We start from the raw sequence: 26,154 nt of genomic DNA, 5'->3' as shown, positions 1-26,154 counted from the left end.
GCCCCAACCAGTCCCAGCAGAAGACTGCCCCTCCCTGAGCCTGGTTCTGCTGGAGGTTTCTTCCTGTTAAAAGGGAGTTTTTCCTTCCCACTGTAGCCAAGTGCTTGCTCACAGGGGGTCGTTTTGACCGTTGGGGTTTTACATAATTATTGTATGGCCTTGCCTTACAATATAAAGCGCCTTGGGGCAACTGTTTGTTGTGATTTGGCGCTATATAAAAAAATTGATTGATTGATTGATTATGAAGCGCAAAATACGATAATGTCCCAACTTCATTGGAATTGGGGTTGTAGTAGTGAATTGTTGTCCATGAGTCTGCAGCCAATTTCGACCTTATCGGTGCAACCTTAGGTGAATAAACAACACTTGCAATCGAGTCTCAGTATACCATGGACTGCACAAATGTATGATAACCATCCTAGAGTGGTAGCAGTAGCCAGAGGGTCAATGAATGACTATACTGTACATGTAGATATTAATACACTCATACACTCATAGCTTCTCTTTCTATAATAAAATACCAGATTTATAGCTTAGCTACTAACTATATTTAAGTTTACTATTAGTCTACATACTAAATTACCTATACAACAATCTTCTCCTGTGATGTCTTATCTTTCTTATGTCTTATTATTTATTATATTATATATATATTTTTTTTCTTGAGCCACTTGGGTGGGTAGGGAGAGTTCCCATGGGATATAAAAGCTTTTCAACCTACCATCCCTGGTTCTCAAGACCAGGCACCTAAGTGGCTCTACTCTACTCTTTTCTACTCTCCTGTTTACTCTTCCTTTTTAGATATTTAGATATACCTTTATATACTAGCATAGTTCCACCTTAGAATTTGAATATAATATAATATAAGATATACCTTACTGAATTTTCATGTGTCAAAATTGGTGGTACCAATAACCATAATGGCCCATGGACAATTTTTTGCTATTCAATGATTCATTTTTTTCAACTCTCTGTATCAAATTGGGCCTCCATAAGAGCAGATTTCATGGTCTGTCCATGCCTCAGTGTGTTTTGGGTCTTGTGGGGTTCAAATTTTGCTACCCTAGGGTAAAGTAATGGTGAAGTGGTTAAAGTGGTGGACTTATGATCATAGTATCCTCAGTTTCAAATCCATATCAGATCACAAAATCACTCAGGGCCTTTGGGTAAAGTCCTTAATCCCCAAATTTGCTCCCAGCCTGTGGTAAGTGCCTTGCATGGGAGACCCCTGACATCGGTCACCACAAAAATGCACTACATACCTGCAAATACAGTCAATTTACCATATGCAGGTGGTGACCTATATTGGCTTAGGTGTATAATGCTGTATTACCTAATTAAAATTTACAACCCCAAATCAGAAAAACTTGAGACTATATGAAATCCAGTTGCCCACACAAAACATGAACTATCTTGGATTCATGCTATCTGCAACGATACAGAAAAAAATAAATGTTGAATCGCTGTGGAGCTTTGCATTTGCATTTTAAATATCATCCAGCCTTTTTCTGATTTGGGGTTTTGAACACACCTCGCTGTAAATATGAGGATAGAAAAGCTGACATTCGAAACCGTTGTTTTGTATCATATTGTCTAAACCACAAATGTATTCATACCAGAAAGTGTTGGCCTTTTTTCAAACAAAGAAGGTAAAAATGTCAGCAGCAAAAACCAAGACACCACCATTGAAGGAGGTGTACAGTATGAAGAACTCTAAACAGTAGAGGGTGAGACAGCAAATGCTCGAGATGAGTTCAGTAAGGCTTTTGTTTGTTTTGTTTGTTCAGGTAACTAGGACAAAGATGAACAAAGTGCAGATGTGATTTGACAAGGCAGGATCTCAGGCATGTTTTGGTGGCTTCCCTCACTCACCTCCAGCTTGCTCCTCCAAAAAGATTAACCATTTTTTACCACAGTGTTTGCATTTCTTACTGATTGATGGAAAAGACATCCAAGACCTATACAGTAAGTTGAAAATGTTCATGTGTCCAAAGAAAACTGTCAGTAAAACTGATGGTTTACTGGATTTTCAGGAGTACAGCTCACACAGGAGTATAATTCACACCATTTTCTGTATTATCAACTCTATAATTTGTCATTTTAATAATACTGTGTCATTTTAGTAATACTGTGAGAAATCTTGGAGTCATTTTTGATCAGGATATGTCATTCAAAGCGCATTTTAAACAAATATGTAGGACTGCTTTTTTGCATTTACGCAATATCTCTAAAATCAGAAAGGTCTTGTCTCAGAGTGATGCTGAAAAACTAATTCATGCATTTATTTCCTCTAGGCTGGACTATTGTAATTCATTATTATCAGGTTGTCCTAAAAGTTCCCTAAAAAGCCTTCAGTTAATTCAAAATGCTGCAGCTAGAGTACTGACGGGGACTAGAAGGAGAGAGCATATCTCACCCATATTGGCCTCTCTTCATTGGCTTCCTGTTAATTCTAGAATAGAATTTAAAATTCTTCTTCTTACTTATAAGGTTTTGAATAATCAGGTCCCATCTTATCTTAGGGACCTCGTAGTACCATATCACCCCAATAGAGCGCTTCGCTCTCAGACTGCAGGCTTACTTGTAGTTCCTAGGGTTTGTAAGAGTAGAATGGGAGGCAGAGCCTTCAGCTTTCAGGCTCCTCTCCTGTGGAACCAGCTCCCAATTCAGATCAGGGAGACAGACACCCTCTCTACTTTTAAGATTAGGCTTAAAACTTTCCTTTTTGCTAAAGCTTATAGTTAGGGCTGGATCGGGTGACCCTGAACCATCCCTTAGTTATGCTGCTATAGACGTAGACTGCTGGGGGGTTCCCATGATGCACTGTTTCTTTCTCTTTTTGCTCTGTATGCACCACTCTGCATTTAATCATTAGTGATCGATCTCTGCTCCCCTCCACAGCATGTCTTTTTCCTGGTTCTCTCCCTCAGCCCCAACCAGTCCCAGCAGAAGACTGCCCCTCCCTGAGCCTGGTTCTGCTGGAGGTTTCTTCCTGTTAAAAGGGAGTTTTTCCTTCCCACTGTAGCCAAGTGCTTGCTCACAGGGGGTCGTTTTGACCGTTGGGGTTTTACATAATTATTGTATGGCCTTGCCTTACAATATAAAGCGCCTTGGGGCAACTGTTTGTTGTGATTTGGCGCTATATAAAAAAAAAAATTGATTGATTGATTTATTGATTGTACTTTTTGTTATTTGCATTTATTCTTGTAGTATTTGAATTTAACTTTTGAACTTTGATTCCTGGCAAAGTATTATTTAAATACAATTATTATTAATAATAATAATGAATGTGTGACCTTTTTGGTATATAAGTTGCAATGGAGTATACAACCGTAGGACCTACCAAAAAATAAAATACTTTCAATGCGGTAGTTGTTACAAAAATTAAGAGAAATACTGCTGTACCTCCATTGTGTTGGCTTTGATATTTTAATTTAGTTGATGTCATGTTGTTGAGATTTGTTTTCTTAATGAGTTTAAATGTAGAAATTTTAAAATAAGAAAGCCTTATTTTTTATTTTGTTTTTTATACAAAAAAAAGTACTTTTTATGTTTAAAAGCATGTATGTGTGTGTTTTGGGGAGTCGGGGGAGGTGGTCGACACAGGAATGTGTAAAAAAAAATCATATCACACAAAGGCTTCTTGAAGTTTCATTTAATGGAGTCTTGAGAGCACAAATTACTTGTATCCACATGTTAACAGAAGCACAGTCACCTTGTCATACAACACAGTTTTTTTGTTTTTTTTTTACCTCAGTACATTTTAAAATGGACACAAACCTGACTTGATGACAAATTGTAATCAGCTGTCACATTGCTTATTGTGATGAAAATATTTTATTATAGTTAGCGCAGAGCCTGCTGCAGCTGCAGCAGCTGCAGCAGCTGCTGCAGCTGCTGCGGGTTCAGCTGCAGCAGCTGCAGCAGCTGCAGCAGCTGCTGCAGCTGCTGCGGGTTCAGCTGCAGCAGCTGCAGCAGCTGCTGCAGCTGCTGCGGGTTCAGCTGCAGCAGCTGCAGCAGCTGAATCAGTTGAGGGGTGATGTTTCCAGGAGCTGCAGTTGTTGTAGTTGCAGCGGTTGTTGTAGTTGTAGTAGTTTTAGTAGTGGCCTGGAAGAAAATACCAGAAACAACTGAAATGATTGATTTTTTTTTTTTTTTTTTTTTAGAAGAAGAAAAGGGGTGGAAGGGTGTGGGACAGTGTGGGGCGGTGGGGGAGGCAAGTATTTCTGCAGATGAGATTCATGATGCAGAAGATTAGATTAGATTAGATTAGATTAGATTAGATTGATCCCTTGGGAAGAGTTCCTCAGCGAAATTATGGTTCCAAGCAGCAATGCATAGCAGCACACAGGTTATCAAAGGTGAAAGTTAAAATAAAATTTATTGCAAATATAATATAAATACACTTTACAAAGTCTTTAGAAATAAAAACTCTTACCTCATTGGAGTTTGATGAAGACTCCGAAGATTTTGAACGTGCCAGTCGTTTCCTCTGCATGTCAAGCTGCAGAAATAGTTTTGTTTTGTTTTTTTGGTGTGCTGCATAAACACAATTACAGTATGCTAACACTAGGAATACTGTAATGACTTTTAACACTTACAGGCTCGGCCAGAATCAGGCTCAGGAGGCACACGAACACGACCGCTGTCTTCAGCATGGTTTCAGTGATCCCACCTGTTAAAAGGGGAACAGTAAAGACATGATAATGTCAACAACATGGTCCAAAATGTTAATGAAATCACAAAGCAGAAAAGAAAAAAGTATTATTAAAAAAAACTTTCCTTACTTCAACTTCCACAGATTGTTGTAATGCTGACCTGTACACTGAGTGTTTCTTAAATACCCCACCAACTGCTGATGTCACCTTATTTTCTTGCCACAATGTTGTGAAATTTATGAGGAAATCTTTAATCTTAGCATTAGTGTGGCTGATGATCCGAGATTGAAATCTCACCTGCACGGTCACGTGCCGGGAATTTATTTGAAGAAATATTGTGTTCAAATCGAATGTATTCTGCATATTAGCTCAAACAAAAAGCTGCTAAATTTTTAAGACAGGTTATAATAAACTTTTAATGTCATTTCATGTCTGTGTCCATCCTTCAGTAAATTCAAATGTCGAAATGTGCTGTAACATGTTGACTCACTGGCTTAAAGGGGAAAGATGATACATTTCTTTTTAGCATTTAGTTAGAGTGTTTGTCAGTGTCCTGGATCAAGACTAAGATCTGAGTTTTTAATGACTACCTGGACTCAGCCATCAGACATGTTTCTGTACGGGGTTTAACTGTTAAACCTCTAGAGATTCATTTGCATCAATGTCGGCACAGCCACAAATGTCACGGCTGAGATTGAGTCATGCACGAAAAGAGCTCATGGAGCTCCTGAGGTCAGAAAGGTCTACTCTATAACTGTATGAAAGTCCCTAGGTCCCTGGTACTTCCTGTCCATGCAGGTATTGAGACCAAAGCCCTCATTTATCACACTGTGCATAGAAAATATTATCAAATGAAGAAAATTTAGTATGTGCGTAAATATGAAAAAAATCAGTACTTCTCAAACTTTTAGATGCTGGTCGTACACAAATAATTACCTATCAGCTGTTGATGAAGCTCACATTTTTTCAAGCACCATGCTGGCCCACATTTATGGAATTTGTATTCAGAAATTCCCTAATTTAGCCATTCATGGGAACAAAATATCCTTTTTAGAGTAATGTAAAGAAACTAAAACTTTGCGTTTTAGCTGTGTGTATGTTTACACACATTTGTAAGTACAAATTGATAAACTCCATACTTTGCATAGAAATGTTCATATGCATGGTTTAAGCTCAAATCTATGGGTACGAAATGGAATGAGGGCCCTGGACTCCAATACCGGAGACCAAACACGACTTTGACACTTGGTCTCCTTGGAGGATCCTTGGGTACTTCCACTGTGTTTGTTTGTAAGGGAACATTAGCTATGAGATTTTTGTCATGTAGTGTGTAAGGATTACAATGACTGGAGAAAGCCAAGAGGATGCCTACATTTCACCTGTCTGCATCAGATGCATGACCGCTATCAAGTGATGGGGATGGGCCAGTTAAGCGTGGGGAAGTGTATTATTTTTTAAACAGTGACATCATTTCTCTCTGATGAGCACACAGAACTATTTGCCTCACTTTTCTAACATCAGGGAACATTCATCTCTGTTTGGATTATGGTCATGGTTAAACTTAAGGTTAACTTTTCCTTATGTTCACCAAATGGTGTGAAGGGGCTACCCAATTCAGCACATATTGACTTGGTGAAAAAAGACAGTTATGCATCAAAATGTGCTGAGTTGTCAGCGAGAATGTGTTGAGTCAGATGGTGTTTAAATTTTCATTTTATTTGTTCTCACCTATTTGTTCTCGTGGTTGATAGAGTAATGAACTCCACCTGCCCGTGTGTGTGTGTGTGTGTGTGTGTGTGTGTGTGTGTGCGTGCGTGCGTGCGTGCGTGCGTGCGTGCGTGCGTGCGTGCGTGCGTGCGTGTGTGTGTGTGTGTGTGTGTGCGCGTGTGTGTGTGTGTGTGTGTGTGTGTGTGCGCATTCATTCATCTGTGGCATTCTCAGTGTGATGAGTGGATGCCTAAGATATTTGGGGCATAAATCCTTTTACAAACCTCAATTTCAGACAGCACCAACCTTGATCTATTTGTTACAAGTCAAGTTTGGATCAGCACGTAACAGTTGGGCCCAGTTTCATAAAGCAATCTAATCTTTCAATCTACTAAACTTACTGAGTCGATGATAGTTAGTCACCCAACATTATCTGTCTAATCACTGCTCCACATCAACGGTTAAACTTGTAGATTAGCTGCCTTACATTAGTCGATGGTTTTCACAGGCATAATGGCCCCGCGCGTGCCGTTGCCAAGAGACGGCTCCAATGTGCAACAATTTTGTTTACTTCCAAATTGGCCGTTGTCATGAACTATCTGTTGGGAAGGTGTCGTTACACGGACCCACAACAGGGGGCGTTAATGAACGGACAATGGATAAGCCAAAAAGTAACAATTTAATGTTGTGAATCGCACAATGAAATACAAACAATGACAATATTGTGGATTGTCAATTATACACAAGGTGACGTGTGGGCAGGCTCGAAGATAGAAGACGTCTGGAGAGAGAAGAGCCGGATCCCACACAGCTTCCACCACCAACGGATCTGAAGAACACCGGAGCCGCCAAGCCCTGCACCCCAGGTGGCCACTGTCTTCAGCAGTCAGACCCGATACTGCTGGCAGAGAACAGAAACAGTATTGATGAGTGTGAGTTCGCACACTCAGTAATCCCACAGTCTGTGTTCTTTTGGGAGGGAGCACCTCCACCTCCAATCACACACTCGTGCAGCTCCTGTCTAACCACTTATCTGGTTGGGGTGTGAAGCGAAGCCGTTGCTGATCACACCAAACGCCAATCCCACAGATAAGGCAAACACCACAGGAAAACGGCTGCAAAAGAAGTTCAGACTATTACTCAATGTTTTGTTCAGCAGAGAAAATTACCTGAATGGTAGCTGATTTCTCGGCGGGGAGGTGGAGTTGCAGTCCGGCTTTTATGGAGGATGAAGTTGATGAGTGACAGCTGGTGTTGATGTGTGACAGCTGTCACTCCAGTAGTTCCGACGCCCTCTCATGCTTGAAGCCCGCACTCCAAGCAGGGCGCCATCTGGTGGTGGTGGGCCAGCAGTACCTCCTCTTCAGTGGCCCACACAACAGGACCCCCCCCCCTCAACGGGTGCCTCCTGGCGCCGGACCCGGCTTGTCCAGGTGACTGTTGTAGAAATCGGCCAGGAGGGCCGGGTCCAGGATGAAGCTCCTCTTCACCCAGGAGCGTTCTTCGGGTCCATACCCCTCCCAGTCCACCAGATACTGGAACCCCCGACCCTTTCGACGGATGTCCAGGAGCCGACGCACGGTCCATGCCGGCTCCCCGTCGATGATCCGGGCAGGTGGCGGTGCAGGTCCAGGGGTGCAGAGTGGTGAGGTGTGGTGAGGCTTGATATGTGAGACGTGGAAGACAGGATGGATCCGCAGTGAGGACTTTGAGGATTGTAAATGGTCCGATGAAGCGGTTTCTGTGACTCGACCTGGAGTGGTATGTCCTTGGTGGAAAGCCACACCTCCTGCCCGGGCTGGTATGCAGGGGCCGGCACCTCCTGAGGTGGGCCTGGACTGAGGGCACACCGACCTCACCCTCCACGAACGGGAACAATGGGGGCTGGTACCCCAAACACACCTCAAACGGGGAGAGGCCGGTGGCAGACGACACTTGGCTGTTGTGGGCGTACTCGATCCAGGCCAGATGGTTGCTCCAGGCCATCGGGTGCGCGGAGGTCACACAGCGGAGGGCCTGCTCTAGCTACTGGTTAGCCCGCTCTGCCTGTCCGTTTGTCTGAGGGTGATACCCGGACGAGAGACTCATGGTGGCCCCCAGTTCCCTGCAGAAGCTCCTCCAGACTTGGGAAGAGAACTGAGGACCACGATCCGAGACGATGTCCGACGGTATCCCATGCAGACGCACGACATGGTGGACCAGGAGGTCTGCTGTCTCCCGGGCCGTCGGGAGCTTCGGGAGGGCCACGAAGTGGGCCGCCTTGGAGAACCGGTCCACTATCGTGAGGATGGTGGTGTTGCCCTGGGACGGCGGGAGGCCTGTGATAAAGTCCAGGCTGATGTGGGACCAGGGGCGGTGAGGCACCGGTAGGGGCTGGAGGAGTCCCGAAGTCCTCTTGTGGTCGGCCTTGCCCCTGGCACAGGTGGTACAGGCCTGGACGTAATCCCGGACGTCGACCTCCATAGACGCCCACCAGAAGCGCTGCTGGACCACTGCCATGGTTCTGCGCACCCCAGGGTGACAGGAGAGCTTGGAACCATGACAGAAGTCCAAAACCGCAGCTCTGGCCTCTGGTGGGATGTACAATTTGTTCCTCGGGCCGGTCCCCGGGTTCCGTGTCAGGGCCTCCCGGACGGTCTTCTCCACGTCCCAGGTGAGGTTGGCCACGACAGTGGACTCGGGGATGATGGTCTCTGTTGGGTCCGACAACTCGGCCTTGGCTTCCTCTTCGTGCACCCGAGACGGGGCATCCGATTGTTGGTTCTTGGTCCCGGGGCGGTATGTAATCTGGAAGTCAAAGCCGCTTGGCGGTCCGGATGTACTGCAGGTTCCGATGGTCCGTGAAAACCGTGAAGGGCACCGTCGCTCCCTCCAACAGGTGTCTCCACTCTTCAAGAGCCTCCTTCACCGCCAGGAGTTCCTGATTGCCGACGTCATAATTCCTCTCAGCCGGGGCCAACCTGCGGGAAAAATAGGCACAAGGGTGAAGAACCTTATCGGACTCCCTGCTCTGGGACAACATGGCTCCTATCCCTGAGTCAGAGGCATCCACTTCAACTATGAACTGGCGATTAGGATCAGGCTGCACCAGAACTGGTGCAGACGAGAACCGGCATTTCAACTCCCTAAACGCGGCTTCGCACCGATCCGACCAGGTGAAGGGGACTTTAGTGGAGATCAGGGCTGTCAGGGGGCTAACTACCTGACTGTAACCCTTAATGAACCTCCTGTAGAAATTTGCAAAACCGAGGAACTGTTGCAGCTTCCTACGGCTTGTTGGTTGGGGCCAATCTCTCACCGCCGCAACCTTGGCCGGATCAGGGGCGACGGAGTTAGAGGAGATGATGAACCCCAGGAAGGACAAAGAAGTACGGTGGAACTCGCACTTCTCGCCCTTCACAAACAGCCGGTTCTCCAATAACCGCTGCAGGACCTGACGTACATGCTGGACATGAGTCTCAGGGTCCGGAGAAAAGATGAGTATATCGTCTAGATATACGAAGACAAACCGGTGCAGGAAGTCCCGCAAGACGTCATTAACCAATGCTTGAAACGTCGCGGGGGCGTTAGTGAGGCCAAACGACATGACCAGGTACTCAAAGTGACCTAAGGGGGTGTTAAATGCCGTCTTCCACTCGTCTCCCTTCCGGATCCGAACCAGGTGGTACGCATTCCTAAGATTGAGTTTGGTGAATACTTGGGCTCCATGCAGGGGCGTGAACACCGAATCCAACAGAGGTAATGGGTATCGATTACGAATCGTAATCTCGTTCAGCCCTCTGTAATCGATGCATGGACGGAGTCTGCCGTCCTTCTTACCCACAAAAAAGAAACTTGCACCCATCGGGGAGGTGAAGTTCCGGCTCAACCCGGCAGCTAAGGAGTCCCGGATGTAGGTCTCCATTGATTCTCGTTCCGGACGTGAGAGGTTGTACAGCCTGCTGGACGGGTACTCAGCGCCCGGGATCAAATCGATGGCGCAATCATACGGTCGGTGCGGGGGAAGAGTGAGTGCCAGATCTTTGCTGAAGACATCAGCAAGATCATGGTACTCCTCCGGCACCGCCGTCAGATTGGGGGGGACTTTGACCTCCTCATTAACTGTCACACCGGGTGGAACCGAGGATCCTAAACATTCGCGGTGGCAGGTTTCGCTCCACTGCGTCACAACCCCAGACGGCCAATCAATCCGGGGATTGTGCTTCACCATCCATGGAAACCCTAAAATCACTCGGGAGGTAGAAGGTGTTACATAAAACACGATCTCCTCCCTGTGATTCCCAGACACAACCAATGTGTGTCTGGTGTGTGATTAATGGAAGAAGGGTGCCATCTAGTGCCCGTACCTTCAAAGGTGAAGGCAGAGCCACCAGAGGGAGCCCTACTTCCTTTGCCCATCTGCTGTCCAGCAGATTCCCTTCCGACCCCGTGTCTACTAGTGCTGGGGCATGAAGGGTTAAATCCTCACTTAGGATCGTGACTGGGATTTGTGCAGATTTACGGGGTTTCCCCGTGTGGGTATTATGACCTACCCTTAGCCCAGTCTCTAAGGACGGGTGCTGCTGTTTTGGCCGTTTGGGGCAGTTTTTCTGCGTGTGCTCAGTTGAGCTGCAGAGAAAACACTCCCCACGGACCAGCCTCCTCTGTCTCTGATCTGATCGCCTTTTGGCCCTGCTCGTCTCCATAGCAATGGCAGCAGGGGGAGCTGTCGTCACGTGGAGTGCCCTGGCTGTGGAGCGTGGGGAGTCTAACCGAGCAGTGAAAGCGGTTAAGATTTGCTGCAGCTCACCTAACACGCCTCCTGCTGACACCTGTTCACCTCGCTCTTCCATTGGCTGTTCAAGCGATGGTTGACGCCCCTCGGGATCCATGACGCTGGCCGAGAAATCCTGTTGGGAAGCTGTCGTTACACGGACCCACAACAGGGGGCGTTAATGAACGGACAATGGATAAGCCAAAAAGTAACAATTTAATGTTGTGAATCGCACAACGAAATACAAACAATGACAATATTGTGGATTGTCAATTATACACAAGGTGACGTGTGGGCAGGCTCGAAGATAGAAGACGTCTGTCGAGAGAAGAGCCGGATCCCACACAGCTTCCACCACCAACGGATCTGAAGAACACCGGAGCCGCCATGCAGTATTGATGAGTGTGAGTTCGCACACTCAGTAATCCCACAGTCTGTGTTCTTTTGGGAGGGAGCACCTCCACCTCCAATCACACACTCGTGCAGCTCCTGTCTAACTACTTATCTGGTTGGGGTGTGAAGCGAAGCCGTCGCTGATCACACCAAACGCCAATCCCACAGATAAGGCAAACACCACAGGAAAACGGCTGCAAAAGAAGTTCAGACTATTACTCAATGTTTTGTTCAGCAGAGAAAATTACCTGAATGGTAGCTGATTTCTCGGCGGGGAGGTGGAGTTGCAGTCCGGCTTTTATGGAGGATGAAGTTGATGAGTGACAGCTGGTGTTGATGTGTGACAGCTGTCACTCCAGTAGTTCCGACGCCCTCTCGTGCTTGAAGCCCGCACTCCAAGCAGGGCGCCATCTGGTGGTGGTGGGCCAGCAGTACCTCCTCTTCAGCGGCCCACACAACACTATCCAGCCTTTGTTTCGTTGACTGGCTTTATTAACATTTTCAGACACATACGAACGGCAGAACAATGTGCTTAGCTCTTAAGGTGCCTTGACATTTGCACACGTTTTGGCACTACCATGCACTTCGGCGTGACATTGCCGCCTGCTGTGTTCCCAGCTGGATGCCGCACTTTGTGCCGCTGGACGCTGTGTATGTAAAATAATTATGTCATAGTGGATTAATCATTTTCTCTCAATTTGGCTGTTGAAAACACCTCTCATCGCTTCTGGAATCACAGAGGACCGTTTTAGCTGGAGATTTTTTTCTCTCTCTGTCCTGCGCTACATGAGGTGGAGAACACATTTGGAACCATCCAAAAGGTAATTATATGTAATATTTATATTAAAATAGCTTGGTAAAACAGTTGCATGTTCATTCCTTCTTATAAGTAACTGTAAAAGTATGTTTATGAGAGATTTAACATCTCATTATAATTGTTCAGATGAGCTGTGCAGTGATGCGGTGCGCTGATGCAATCACTCGCACTCACACGCAGTGGTTTTTAATTGTTTGCAAAATCTATACGTGAAGTTCATGTAATTAATGCGTGATGGAGCTGTTGAACATTTCAAAATTTTCTTTGCACACTTGCACAAAGCCGCACACAGTTTACAATGGTTTGTGACGAGTTTACTCTCCTGCATGGCAGATTACGTGCAAGTGCATGGATCAAATTTGTGCAATTGTCAAGGTACCTTTACACTAGCAGTTTCATTCTTCAGTTTCTTCTTCTACACTTCCGCCAAGCCTTTTTGTGCACACAGCACTCAGCGTAATGCTGCATTTACACATAGGCAAGACGCATTCTGAATGTCATATTTGCATAATTTTTGGCACATTCCTAACATTCTTAACATGACTTAATGCATCTGAATAGGTTTCTTAATAATGCGTGTTGGTGCGTGATATTCGTGATTTCGTGGAGCATGTTTTTGGCTGTCAAAAAATCTTCCACGAATGTCACGCACCACCCTCATTTCACCTCATGTTGTGGAGGTCACAACTGAGCGTGTTGATCTGTCTTGATTAGTGTTTATCCTTAATACAGGTGACAGTGTTCTTCTCTGACGTGCGCACAATTAAACCCTGCTGCACCGCATTCAGTTTCATTGCTGCAGTATGCTGAAGGAGTACAGTGATGCCAAGTTGGCTAAAGGTTTCATTCCAATGCTCCTCAGCGCCCTCCTGCAGGTGTTCCACCTGCTGCATGTGCCTGATGTTTGGAAAAAAGAGCGAGACAAGAGCCGCGTGAAGCCACACATCTACCGGCGTGAAGTTAGACAGTAGACAGTAGTACGTTATTCAGAAAGTAATTCGTGATGAAGCAGTTCTGGTTGTATTATGGGCAAAAAATGTTTTTAAAATGGAAATAAATGTGCCCTGTTGAATTCTACCTTAAAAAAAATCCAAAATAAAACAATAATTTGATTTTGATGCTTAAACCAAAAATACAATGACACAATATGGAAAGCATGCTTTCAACATGCTCTTAATTTATAAAAAACTTACCATTAACTTATTGGACTCATGCAAGCATTTTTTGATACGATTGGCACGCACTGGCTAAATTGTCAAGATGTAACAGGGTCTTAAGATCAGAAATCGACCAGTTTTTGGAAGAGAAGGGCCAACTTCTTTATGACCTGAGTGACCCTCTATGGCTGGGCAGTCCTAGCATTTTTAGTTGATCTTACTCATCATCTGAATGAATGGATGAATGAATGAATGATTCATTCAGCACAAAAATTCAGCACACGAAACTCCTTATCAAAAAAAAAAAAGATTTTACAGCAGCACATGTGGCCTAAAGGGTGTAGGCAGAAGCAGACACTTAACTGTAAAAAAAATGTGTGTGTGTGTGTATATACGAGGTCTGTCAATAAAGTATAGGTCCTTTTTATTTTTTTCAAAAACTATATGGATTTCATTCATATGTTTTTACGTCAGACATGCTTGAACCCTCGTGCGCATGCGTGAGTTTTTCCACGCCTGTCGGTGACGTCATCCGCCTGTGAGCACTCCTTGTGGGAGGAGTCGTCCAGCCCCTCGTCGGAATTCCTTTGTCTGAGAAGTTGCTGAGAGACTGGCGCTTTGTTTGATCAAAAATTTTTCTAAACCTGTGAGGCATATCGAAGTGGACATGGTTAGAAAAATTAAGCTGGTTTTCGGTGAAAATCTTAATGGCTGATGAGAGATTTTGAGGTGATACTGTCGCTTTAAGGACTTCCCACGCAGTGAGACGTCATGCAGCGCTCCTAGGCGCCGTCGTCAGCCTGTTTCAAGCTGAAAACCTCCACATTTCAGGCTCTATTGATCCAGGACGTCGTGAGAGAACAGAGAAGTTTCAGAAGTCAGTTTCAGCATTTTATCCGGATATTCCACTGTTAAAGGAGATTTTTTTTAATGAAAGACGTGCGGACGGGTCCGCGCGTCGGGACGCAGCCAACGCAGTGCGGCGGCACAGGAAAAACACCTCCGTGTTGATAACATTTGTAAAATCCAGGCGGCTTTTGATGGCTCTCAGTGGAGTGAGTATCTGAGAAATTGTTTAACAGTTGGGCATGTTCCATCTTGTCCTTAAGGCTTCCAACAGAGGTGTTTTTCCTGTGGCGGAGCATCGCGGCAGCTGTGAGCCGACGCTGCAATCCGTCCGCATGTCTTTCATTAAAAAATCTCCTTTAACAGTGGAATATCCGGATAAAATGCTGAAACCGACTTCTTCTGAAACTTCACTGTTCTCTCACGACGTCCTGGATCAATAGAGCCTGAAATGTGGAGGTTTTCAGCTTGAAACTGGCTGACGACGGCACCTGGGAGCGCTGCGCGACGTCCCACTGCGTGGGAAGTCCTTAAAGTGACAGTATCACCTCAAAATCTCTCATCAGCCGTTAAAATTTTCACCGAAAACCAGCTTAATTTTTCGAACCGTGTCCACTTCGATGTGCCTCACAGGTTTAGAAAAAATTTTGATCAAACAAAGCGCCAGTCTCTCAGCAACTTCTCAGACAAAGGAATTCCGACGAGGGGCTGGACGACTCCTCCCACAAGGAGTGCTCACAGGCGAATGACGTCACCGACAGGCGTGGAAAAACTCATGCATGCGCACGAGGGTTCAAGCATGTCTGACGTAAAAACATATGAATGAAATCCATATAGTTTTTGAAAAAAATAAAAAGGACCTATACTTTATTGACAGACCTCGTATATATATATATATATATATATATATATATATATATATATATATATATATATATATGTATATATGTATATATGTATATATGTATATATATATGTATATATGTATATGTATATATGTATATATATATATATATATATATATATATATATATATCACCAGTTATCCATCTTCATGATGAAGTGGTATAGAGGAGGATTTTCTTAAAAAGACCTGAAAGTTTAGCTACAAATTGCCAGCAGGTACATCTGAGATGCAAGCCTGGATTTGATCTATTTTGGTGAAAGAAAATCATTCTCTGCTCTACTCCACTATGAAGCTAAGAGTGGTGATGCAAAATGCAAAGCTTGCACTGTGCACAATTTCTCCAGTCACAGCCACGTAAGGCTATAACTTCTTCTGGGTTGTCTGGGTTTCTTGGTGGCTTTCCTCACTCTTCTACGTCTTGCATAGTCACTCAGTTTTTGAGAGCTGTCTACTCCATGCAGATTTACCATAGAGTGCCATATTGTTTGTATTTCTTTGTAATTGATGGACAGTAGTGTTCAGAATAATAGTAGTGCTATGTGACTAAAAAGATTAATCCAGGTTTTGAGTATATTTCTTATTGTTACTTGGGAAACAAGGTACCAGTAGATTCAGGAGATTCTCACAAATCCAACAAGACCAAGCATTCATGATATGCAGACTCGTAAGGCTATGAAATTGGTCTATTAGTAAAAAAAAAAGTAGAAAAGGGGGTGTTCACAATAATAGTAGTGTGGCATTCAGTCAGTGAGTTCATCAATTTTGTGCAACAAACAGGTGTGAATCAGGTGTCCCCTATTTAAGGATGAAGCCAGCACCTGTTGAATATGCTTTTCTCTTTGAAAGCCTGAGGTAAATGGGACGATCAAGACGTTGTTCAGAAGAACAACGTAGTTTGATTAAAAAGTTGATTGGAGAGGGGAAAACTTAAACGCAGTTGCAATAAAATATAGGCTGTTCATCTACAATGATCTCCAATGCTTTAAAATGTACAAAAAAAACAGAGACGTGGAAGAAAATGGAAAACAACCATCAAAATGGATAGAAGAATAACCAGAATGGCAAAGGCTCACCCACTGATCAGCTCCAGGATGATCAAAGACAGTCTGGAGTTACCTGTAAGTGCTGTGACAGTTAGAAGACGCCTGTGTGAAGCTAATTTATGTGCAAGAATCCCCCGCAAAGTCCCTCTGTTAAATAAAAGACATGTGCAGAAGAGGTTACAATTTGCCAAAGAACACATCAACTGGCCTAAAGAGAAATGGAGGAATATTTTGTGGACTGATGAGAGTAAAATTGTTCTTTTTGGGTCCAAGGGCCGCAGACAGTTTGTGAGACAACCCCCAAACTCTGAATTCAAGCCACAGTTCACAGTGAAGACAGTGAAGCATGGTGGTGCAAGCATCATGATATGGGCATGTTTCTCCTACTATGGTGTTGGGCCTATATATCGCATACCAGGTATCATGGATCAGTTTGGATATGTCAAAATACTTGAAGAGGTCATGTTGCCTTATGCTGAATAGGACATGCCCTTGAAATGGGTGTTTCAACAAGACAATGACCCCAAGCACACTAGTAAACTAGCAAAATCTTGGTTCCAAACCAACAAAATTAATGTTTTGGAGTGGCCTGCCCAATCCCCGGAGTTAAATCCAATTGAGAACTTGTGGGGTGACATAAAAAAGCTGTTTCTGAAGCAAAACCAAGAAATGTGAATGAATTTTGGAATGTTGTTAGAGAATCTTGGAGTGGAATAACAGCTGAAAGGTGCCACAAGTTGGTTGACTCCATGCCTCGCAGATGTGAAGAAATCATGGAAAACTGTGGTTATGCAACTAAATAATAGTTTAGTGATTCACAGAATTGCTAAAAAAGCAGTTTGAACATAATAGTTTTGAGTTTGTAGCATCAACAGCAGATGCTACTATTATTGTGAACACCCCCTTTTCTACTTTTTTTTACTAATAGCCCAATTTCATAGCCTTAAGAGTGTGCATATCATGAATGCTTGGTCTTGTTGGATTTGTGAGAATCTCCTGAATCTACTGGTACCTTGTTTCCCATGTAACAATAAGAAATATACTCAAACCTGGATTAATCTTTTTAGTCACATAGCACTACTGTTATTCTCAACACTACTGTATGAATACATTTTACCACATTGCAGTTGTTGTTGTTTTTTTATTTTTATGAAAACTCAACCTATCATTCTTTTTGAGTTCTACACATGTGGTGATACCTTATTGCACCAGGATGTTAATAAAATCAGTGCTGGCTATTCTCAGAATAAAGTACTTATATCCACAGTTTCAAATTGCATAAGTCAAATGGTGTCCACTTTATGGTCTTCTCAAAACATTAAAATTACTGTTCTGGCTGCTCAGAATGCATCTGAGCTCATCTAGAAACTGTTGGCTTCTTTTGTGCCCGTGTATGGCTCACATTGGATAAAATGTCCCGTCCAATCGCAATGTATTTCCATTAAAAGCTGGTTCGGAGTCTGAGCACATTGTGAACAAAATAAACGGTTGGACTTTTCATCATGGAAATGACTCCGGTCCCACATGAGAGGGGTTTAATTGAAACACATTGCGATCGGATGGGATATTTTGTCCGATGTAAGCGGAAATCTGTTGTCCAAAATCCATTATATATGGTGTTTATTACATGGAAAATAATACAAAAACTTTGGGACTTTTTTTGTCAGGTGACTGTGAATATTCAGTTTATACGATGATGGTTTAGGTGAGTTTTACTGTACATGGGACTGAACAATAAATTTACCTCTCAAAGCTTTAACGATGAAGTCGCTTCCATCCCACACGGCTGACTTTATTTTCCCAAAAAGAGAGCTGGATTTACATGCAGACAGATTAACAGCGAGCGCTATTTTGAACCCAAGATGGCACCATGAGTCACATAACCATTTTTTTTAGACTTGTCATAATAATAACAAATAATAACAAATAATGTTTTTTCTTCTTCTTAACACTACATTTTTAGTAGTAGGAGAAGAAGAATTGGAGGGTTAGGGTTAGGGTTACACAGTCCCTACGCTTCCTTTCTTCTGCCGCCTGCTCGTTTACATCAGTGTTATTTTTCCAGCTCAGAGGATGGTTCATATGGATAAAATAAGATTATAGCTTGTTGTCTACCTTCCTGGGGTTAGAAACTAGTGTTGTTTCTTTTTCTACAATGTTTCTCTTAAGATTATTGAGCCGTTTACTGGAGGAGGAGGCTTCTATCCTCTCTGAGTTTGACGCCTTTGTTCCCGTTTGACAGGTGCACTGTCCCAGTCAAGCTCCTCACCTGATACTGTCCCCGGAGTGGGACACACCCTTTGGCACCAGGTGTTTGACTCCAAAAGCGAGAGCTGCTCGGATCACCTCCTCAGACTGTAGTGACCCCTAGTGTGCCTTGATTGAGAGAGTGCCATCAACTCAGAACATGGTGCCATTTTGGATCCAACTGCTCTGAACTACTGAATGAATCTTTAATATTTTCAACATTTTTTAAAATCATTTAACCACATAGAGCAACACAGCCAGTTGCAGGTGCTATCAAAATAAATCTAAAAATAGTTAAGCTATCAAATTTACATAAATTTACAATTTATGATGACTTATTTAACTAGAAGCACTCAGAGAGCGCAAACCTCCGGCAAGGCTATAGGGTCACTAACGTCACATGGAATACCCTTTGGCAAAGAGACTTATTCCACGTCGTTTCATGCATCTCCCATCATGTTTCAGATTCAGTGGTTAACCCTCTGGGGTCCGAGGGCATTTTTTGAACAGTTCACTCGCCTGGCATAAATGTTTTATTATTGCTGTTAACAGCTCTACCTGCATCTCACAATCAAGTTTTATGTCTCTTTTTTCAGGACAACCTGTACTTTCAAAATATATATACTATAGTTGTGCTTTATAAGTGTAATAAAGGTTTACAATCAGAAATAAGAAAGGAAAAAGTAAAGCAGAAATAATAATCCACACACATTTATTCAAAACACACAGCAAACTATAATAAACAACTGTTTTGACACTTCATAAAGGTAATTTGGGCTCTTGTGTGAAAGACTGTAGAACAAAAAGGTTCAAACAATAAACACAAATGCACATTTTGAACAATATATACAAAATGGTCTATGTGTTTTGTTTGTCTTCATCTCAAAGCATTTTCTGTTTGCTATTACACAAAGGTTACGTCACAAACTTCTACTATGAAGCTGACTGTGTGTTTGTTCTCTCCTGCTCTGAAAGAAACATTTACACTTCGAGGCTCATTCAGTTTGAGGAGAGGCCCCTCCCTCCTCGCTCCAGTGATATGATAAACAGTGCTTTACGCCGGAGCGAGAGAGCTTGCCACAGGCTTATCCAATAACATTCACAGGAAAACTAGTCAAGCAATCCTGATACTCACACACTGTTTGAGCACGTGAGATTGTATGAGAGGCTCTCCGTCTGCTCACTTTCACTTTCGTTGTGCGTAATGGCACAGGGCGCATTGGAGCAGCCAGGGGGCTACTCAAACGGGCCAACTAGTAACACATCACTCCTCAAAACAATCTTTGGTGTGTCATGTGAAGTGAATCTGCCCTACGATTGGATTTTGGAAAACCATGCGACGGTGAACCAATTCCGATTGGACACTCACATTGCTCACGTCATCACACAGCTTCTATGAGGAGTACAAAGACGGTGGAGGGTGGCTCGAAAGTCTGCGGCGTTAACTTTTCAGCAAAAAAAAAAAAAAAAGTACGTTTCTATCTCATTAAAAAGTTATTTATAATTTAGTAAAGCTTGGTCTCGGCCGTCGTATACGACAGCATTGGCCCCAGAGGTTTAAACCCTTAGATCTTCAGCAAATGTATTTATAAAGAGAAACTGCATGAACTACACAAGTTTTTTTATTTTCTAATAACAAGTTTATTCAATGAGGAGAAACAAATGCTAAATTATTGTTGTGTCGTAACTTAATTTTTGTTTAGCCTTTGTGACCCATCTTCATGAAGTTAGATGCAAAAATGTTGAAATTGGCCCTATCCTGCAATGATAACGAATCGTTAAAAAAATTACTGGATCCAGATCGTGTAACGGATCATTACCAAAATTTAATGACTTCTAAGTTAGGCCAAGATACACACCTGGTAAAACTTTCATTGAAATCCGTTGAGGATTTTTTGAGTAATCCTGCTAACAATCCAACCAACCAACCAACTAAAATGAACATAGAAATGTAAGAAACAAAATGTACATTTTTTGAAATTCGGCAAAATACGGAATGTATTTTTAGATTTGTAGATATTTTCATGAAGCAAATAAAACAAATATGTTGTGGTAAATTCATACAACATTTATACAAGATTTTGAAAAAAAACCCTCAATTTTAGGCTGTTTGTCTTCCTTGAAAGCATTCTTCCCTTTGTGCAAATGTGTGTGGTTTTGAGGATGTACGAGGTCTGTCAGAAAAGTATCGGACCTTTTTTTTTTTGCAAAAACCATATGGATTTGAATCACGTGTGATTGCATCAGCCAAGCTTGAACCTTCGTGCGCATGCATGAGTTTTTTCACGCCTGTCGGTTGTGTCATTCGCCTGTGAGCAGGCTTTGTGTGAGCAGTGGTCCACCCCTCTCATCGGATTTTTATTGCGAAGTTGCAAGTTTTTTTCATGGAAAAAGAAGCGGACGGAACCATGCCGCTCATTGCGCGGGACAAAACCACCTCCGTGTTGGTCTCACAGGACGGTTTTGAGATGGATTTCAGACGGCTGTCGGTGGCTTTTTAGTCGTGTGACGATCCCAGAAATTGTGCATGAGCTGGACATGCCCCAACATGTCCTGTGAGGCTTCATCACGGCGTTGCTTTGCGCCATGCGGCTCCGCCGCGACGCGCGGAATTCCTCCGCTCCTCTTTCCATGACAAAAACTCCTGTAACAGTGGAATGTGCCGTTCATTTCTAAACTGGACGCTGTGTTTTATTCAGGATGTCCTCTGACTAGCACAGGAATTGCGGAAGACGTGGACATCAGCACTTTTTCGGCACATTGAGACAGACATGCGGAGGAATTCCGCGCGTCGCGGCGGAGCTTATCTGTTCTCAATGATAGTTCGGAGAGGAAGTCAAGGCTTTGACAGAACAGCAACCTGTGGTTTTTATGTGCTGTTTGAATGTCATTGCACTTCAGCCACAAACACAGAAACACCCTTTAAAGGCATTTCAGTGCCCACTCCCAAAAACATGTTTCATCAGTGTGCTGGGGTTTTGTTTCCAGTACACCCAAATTTGCAGTGTACAAAAGTATGCTTTGATCTGCTTGTCTGCTGATGTTTAAAATATTTCTATGTAAATGCCAGGAAATAAAAGAAGATATGCTAAAATGTCATCTTTTCATCTTCAATCCTAGTAGTGTCCAACCAACATTGTTGTCATTTTCATGGAAAGTACCCACATTGAGCAAAAAGCAAGAATACTTACTGTGTGTCAGTGGATCTTGTTGTGCTGCCTTGGTTTGCTGCTGTATCTGCCTCACTCTCCCTCCCTTCCTGTGTCTGCTGGAGCCACTTGTGGAACTGATTGGATTCACCTGCTCACACTCATTAACCACCTGTACAAATACCTCATCTCTCCACGCTCTCAGACGCCGGAAACTCAGTTTGCCTACAGGTTTCTTCAGCCTCGTCTTTGGATTACTTTTTGTGCTATACTAACTGTACTATACTAACTCAGTGTTTCCTGTGTCCTCAGAGCTCCTGGTTCCCTCTGCTACACTGTGCCACCTAGTCCTGTTCTGTGCTGGTTCCAGACAAACGGTGTTTGGGTGTGATGTTCCTGCCTCCCGTTAGCTCCAGCGGTCTCTCCCCGCTTCCAGTGCTTGGCTTCATGGCTTGTGACACTCTCTACACACATAAATAAATCATTCTGTGTTGTATTTTGGCTTGCTTTCTGCATTTTGAGTCCTATTCACTGTTCTCTCGGGTTTAACCCTAACAGGAGTTTCCGGCCACCAAATGGACTCAGCAGAAGCAGAGCAACTTCACCTGGCCCTCAGCTCGCAGGGAAAGTTACTCGGTCAACAACAACATCTGTCTGCTTTATCTGATCAACAGAAATTCCTGGAGTCACAGGTATCTCAGCTATGCAGTAGCATCTCTGTACTCTCTCAGCGCTTAGCAGATAGCTTAGCTTAGCCGCAACAGCGCCGTCAGCCGAGCCAGCTGCCTCTACCGCTCCCTCGTTAGCATTAGAACCTCCGCGTCAGGAACCTTTCCTCTGTCACCCCGAGCCGTACACCAGTTCAGTGGATAAAGGGGCATCATTCCTGCTTCAGTGTTCGCTTGTTTTCTCACAAAGACCATCTATGTACACCACTGATAAAGATAAAATAGCTTACCTGGTTAGCTTGCTTTGGGGGGAGGCCCTGGAGTGGGCTACTGCATTATGGGAACAGCAGTCAACAGTATTAGCATCCTTTAGCCAATTTGAGCAGGAGTTCCGGACAGTCTTTGATCACCCGATGTGGGGGCAAGCGACCTCCCAGCGGCTGTTGACCCTCAGGCAGGAGAACCATAGTGTGGCGGCGTACTCCATTTAATTCCGCATTTTGGCGGCCGAATCGGGCTCGAATGCCGCCGCGTTGCGGAGCGTCTTTATTAACGGCTTATCTGAGATGCTCAAGGATGAGCTGGTGATCCGCGATCTTCCCCCTTCCCTCAATAACCTCATTTCATTAGCCATTAAGACTGATAATCGTTTGAGGGAGAGACGGTGGGAGAGAGGCCGAAGGGCTGCGCGCGTATCTTCCCCTCAGATCCCTCTGCATGCGGTCCCTGTTCCTTCTTCCTCGTGCTCCACTGGGAGTGCACTCCCCGTGCTCACAGCGCCCCCTACCGAGGAACCCATGCAGCTCGGTAGGGCTTGATTGACACCTGAAGAGTGTAGACGGCGCTTGTCAGCCGGGGAGTGTCTGTATTGCAGTGCCTGGGGCCATGTTATCCGCGAATGCCCAGTTCGGCCAAAAGAGAACACTCGCCAATAGACCCCGGGCTATTGGTGAGCCGCACTCATTTCACAGGGGGTAACATTTCGCGTACCCAAATCCCGGTTACACTTTTTTTTTCAAATCAATCATTCAAACTCCAGGCCCTTTTAGACTTTGGTGCAGATGCCAGTTTCTTAGATCCTTGTGTGATTAATCAGGCTCATATTCCTGTGATTGAACTATCCTCCCCTATCCAGGTTTCGGCACTTAATGGTACTCCTCTCCCCTCTATAACTCATCAGACTGTTCCTGTTTCTTTGTTAGTTTCTGGTAATCATCGTGAATCAATTCAATTTTTCGTTTACTCATCCACTCCACCTATCGTTTTAGGGCACCCATGGTTACTCTTACATAATCCTGATGTTGATTGGCAGACTGGGTCCATCTCCCGGTGGAGCGAAGCCTGTCACCTCCGTTGTCTCCGTTCGTCTGTTCCGCCTACTCAGAGTTCCAGGGAGTCTATTATTTCCCCAGTAGACCTCTCTATTATTCCTACAGAGTACCATGACCTTCAAGAAATCTTCAGCAAGAGCTGTGCGCTATCATTCCCTCCTCACCGACCGTATGACTGCTCCATCGATTTGCTTCCGGGCGCGGAGCTTCCTTTCAACCGCCTGTACAATCTGTCACGCCCGGAGAGGGAATCGATGGAGCAGTATAGTCAAGACTCCCTGGCTGCAGGTCTTATTCATCCCTCCTCCTCGCCCTTAGTGGCAGGCTTCTTTTTTGTGGGGAAGAAGGACGGGACCCTCCGTCCCTGCATTGATTTCCGTGGGTTAAATGCCATAAGAGTTCGCAACCAGTATCCTTTGCCTTTACTAGACTCCGCCTTTGACTCTCTGCCGGGAGCAGCCATTTTTTCCAAGGTCGATCTTAGGAATGCTTACCACCTAGTCCGTATTAAAGAGGGAGATGAGTGGAAGACCACATTTAACACGCCTCTGGGGCATTTTGAATATCTTGTTATGCCCTTCGGTCTCACTAACGCTCCCGCCGTCTTTCAAGCTTTGGTTAACGATGTCCTCCGTGACTTTCTCAATCGTTTTGTTTTTGTCTACTTAGATGACATACTCATTTTTCTAAGAACCTGCCTGAACACATTCAACATGTCCGTCTAGTTCTAAAATGCCTCTTAGAAAACAGTCTCTTTGTCAAAGCCGAGAAATGTGCCTTTCATCAAACCTCTGTGTCCTTTCTGGGTTTCATATTTGAACATAACCAGATTAGACCAGACCCTGCCAAAGTCTCTGCTGTTGTGAAGTGGCCACCTCCCTCCAATCGTAAACAACTTCAACAGTTCTTAGGATTTGCTAATTTTTATCATTGTTTCATCCGTAACTTTAGTCAAGTAGCTGTCCTCTCCATCAACTCACTTCTTCTAAGTCCTTTTTTCACTGGTCCACAGAAGCCGAACAAGCTTTCCAGTCCCTTAAACATAGGTTTACTACCGCCCCTGTCCTTATCCAACCTGATCCGGACCACCAGTTCATCGTAGAGGTCGATGCCTCCGACATCAGGATCGGGGCCATTCTCTCTCAGCGGGCTGGGGGCGACAACCTTTTGCACCCTTGTGCTTTTTTTCCCGGCAGCTCTCTCCCGCTGAGTGCAACTACAACACTGGTGACCGGTAACTCTTGGCCGTGAAGGAAGCACTGGAGGAGTGTAGACACTGGTTGGAAGGTACGTCAATCCCTTTTGTTGTGTGGACTGATCATAAAATCCTAGCCTACATTCAAAGTGCTAAGAGACTCAACTCCAGGCAGGCCAGGTGGTCTTTGTTTTTTGGTCGATTCAACTTCACTCTCACTTACAGACCTGGTTCCAAAAACGTTAAACCCGTTGCCCTGTCTCACCAGTTTGTTCCTGAGGACTACTCCCCTTCTCCAGACTGCATCCTTCCCAGCCACATGATGTTAGGCGCCTTCACTAGGGACACTGAGCGAGTCATCCAGGAGGCTCAAAAGACTCATCCCGACCCTGGAGGAGGACCTCCCGGCTGCCTTTTTGTGCCTCCCTCAGCCAGATCAGATGTCCTGCAGTTTGTTCACTCCTCCAAATTCTCCTGTCATCCCGGCATTCATAGGACTATACACTTAGTTCAGCAGCATTTCTGGTGGCCCTCATTCCAAGCAGACACCCGTGACTTTGTCAATGCCTGGAACATCTGCGCTACAAATAAATCATCCCACCAACAGCCATCTGGTCTTCTTCATCTGCTTCCCACACCTGGCCGACCATGGTCCCACATCTGCCTAGATTTCATCACCGGATTGCCTCCCTCAAGCGGAAACACGGTCATACTCACTATTCTGGACGAGTTTTCTAAGGCAGCACACTTTTTGGCCCTGCCCAAGTTACCTTCGTCGTTGGAGACTGCGAACCTCCTGGTCCACCATGTGTTCCGGCTGCATGGCATTCCCCTGGACATTGTGTCAGACCGAGGACCCCAGTTTACATCTCAAGTCTGGAAGGCCTTCTGTGCTGCATCGTGCCCCGGCCCCCCACTACCGGCCTGGGCAGGAAGTTTGGTTGTCTGCCAAGGATGTGCCTCTTAAGGCAGCAGTAAAGAAGCTGGCTCCTCGGTACCTGGGTCCATTTGTTGTGGATAAAGTTGACAACCCTGTTGCTGTTAAGCTCAAATTGCCTCACTCCCTCAGGATCCATCCAGTGTTTCATGTGTCTCATCTGAAACCAATTTGTTCCAGCACCTTGTGCCCACCAGCCATTCCCCCGCCTACCGCCCAGACTGTGGATGACCATCCTGCCTGGACAGTGAGCCGCATCCTTGACGTGCGTCGACGGGGCCGGGGCTTCCAGTATCTGGTGGACTGGGAGGGGTATGGTCCGGAGGAGGAGCATTCTTGGGTCTCG

General features: G+C 44.6%; 1 protein-coding gene across 1 annotated transcript; it reads right to left on the bottom strand.

Moving 5' to 3' along the window:
* Nucleotides 1-3,640: 3,640 nt before the first annotated feature.
* Nucleotides 3,641-4,846, bottom strand: LOC117526130 (forkhead box protein P2-like). The gene is made up of 4 exons (XM_034188159.1): nucleotides 4,788-4,846; nucleotides 4,602-4,675; nucleotides 4,439-4,504; nucleotides 3,641-4,107 (listed from the first exon to the last, which is right to left on the bottom strand). Exons 2-4 carry the CDS (start codon nucleotides 4,656-4,658, stop codon nucleotides 3,847-3,849), a joined length of 384 nt encoding a protein of 127 aa, XP_034044050.1. The 5' UTR covers nucleotides 4,659-4,675; nucleotides 4,788-4,846; the 3' UTR covers nucleotides 3,641-3,846.
* Between the last annotated feature and the right edge of the window lie 21,308 nt (nucleotides 4,847-26,154).

This window comes from Thalassophryne amazonica, chromosome 15 (genome assembly GCF_902500255.1).
Source record: "Thalassophryne amazonica chromosome 15, fThaAma1.1, whole genome shotgun sequence".
NCBI classification, from domain to species: Eukaryota; Metazoa; Chordata; class Actinopteri; order Batrachoidiformes; family Batrachoididae; genus Thalassophryne; species Thalassophryne amazonica.
The sequence above is the reverse complement of the archived record's forward strand: the minus strand, read 5'-3'. Positions and strand labels throughout refer to the sequence as shown.

Bases quoted from the DNA above. Each gene is read 5' to 3' on its own strand.
- LOC117526130 (XM_034188159.1), bottom strand. From the start codon at position 4,658: ATGCTGAAGACAGCGGTCGTGTTCGTGTGCCTCCTGAGCCTGATTCTG. The intron at 4,505-4,601 runs GTAAGTGTTAAA...CTATTTCTGCAG, and splicing joins GCCTGATTCTGGCCGAGCCT to CTTGACATGCAGAGGAAACG. The intron at 4,108-4,438 runs GTAAGAGTTTTT...ATTTTCTTCCAG, and splicing joins CTTCATCAAACTCCAATGAG to GCCACTACTAAAACTACTAC.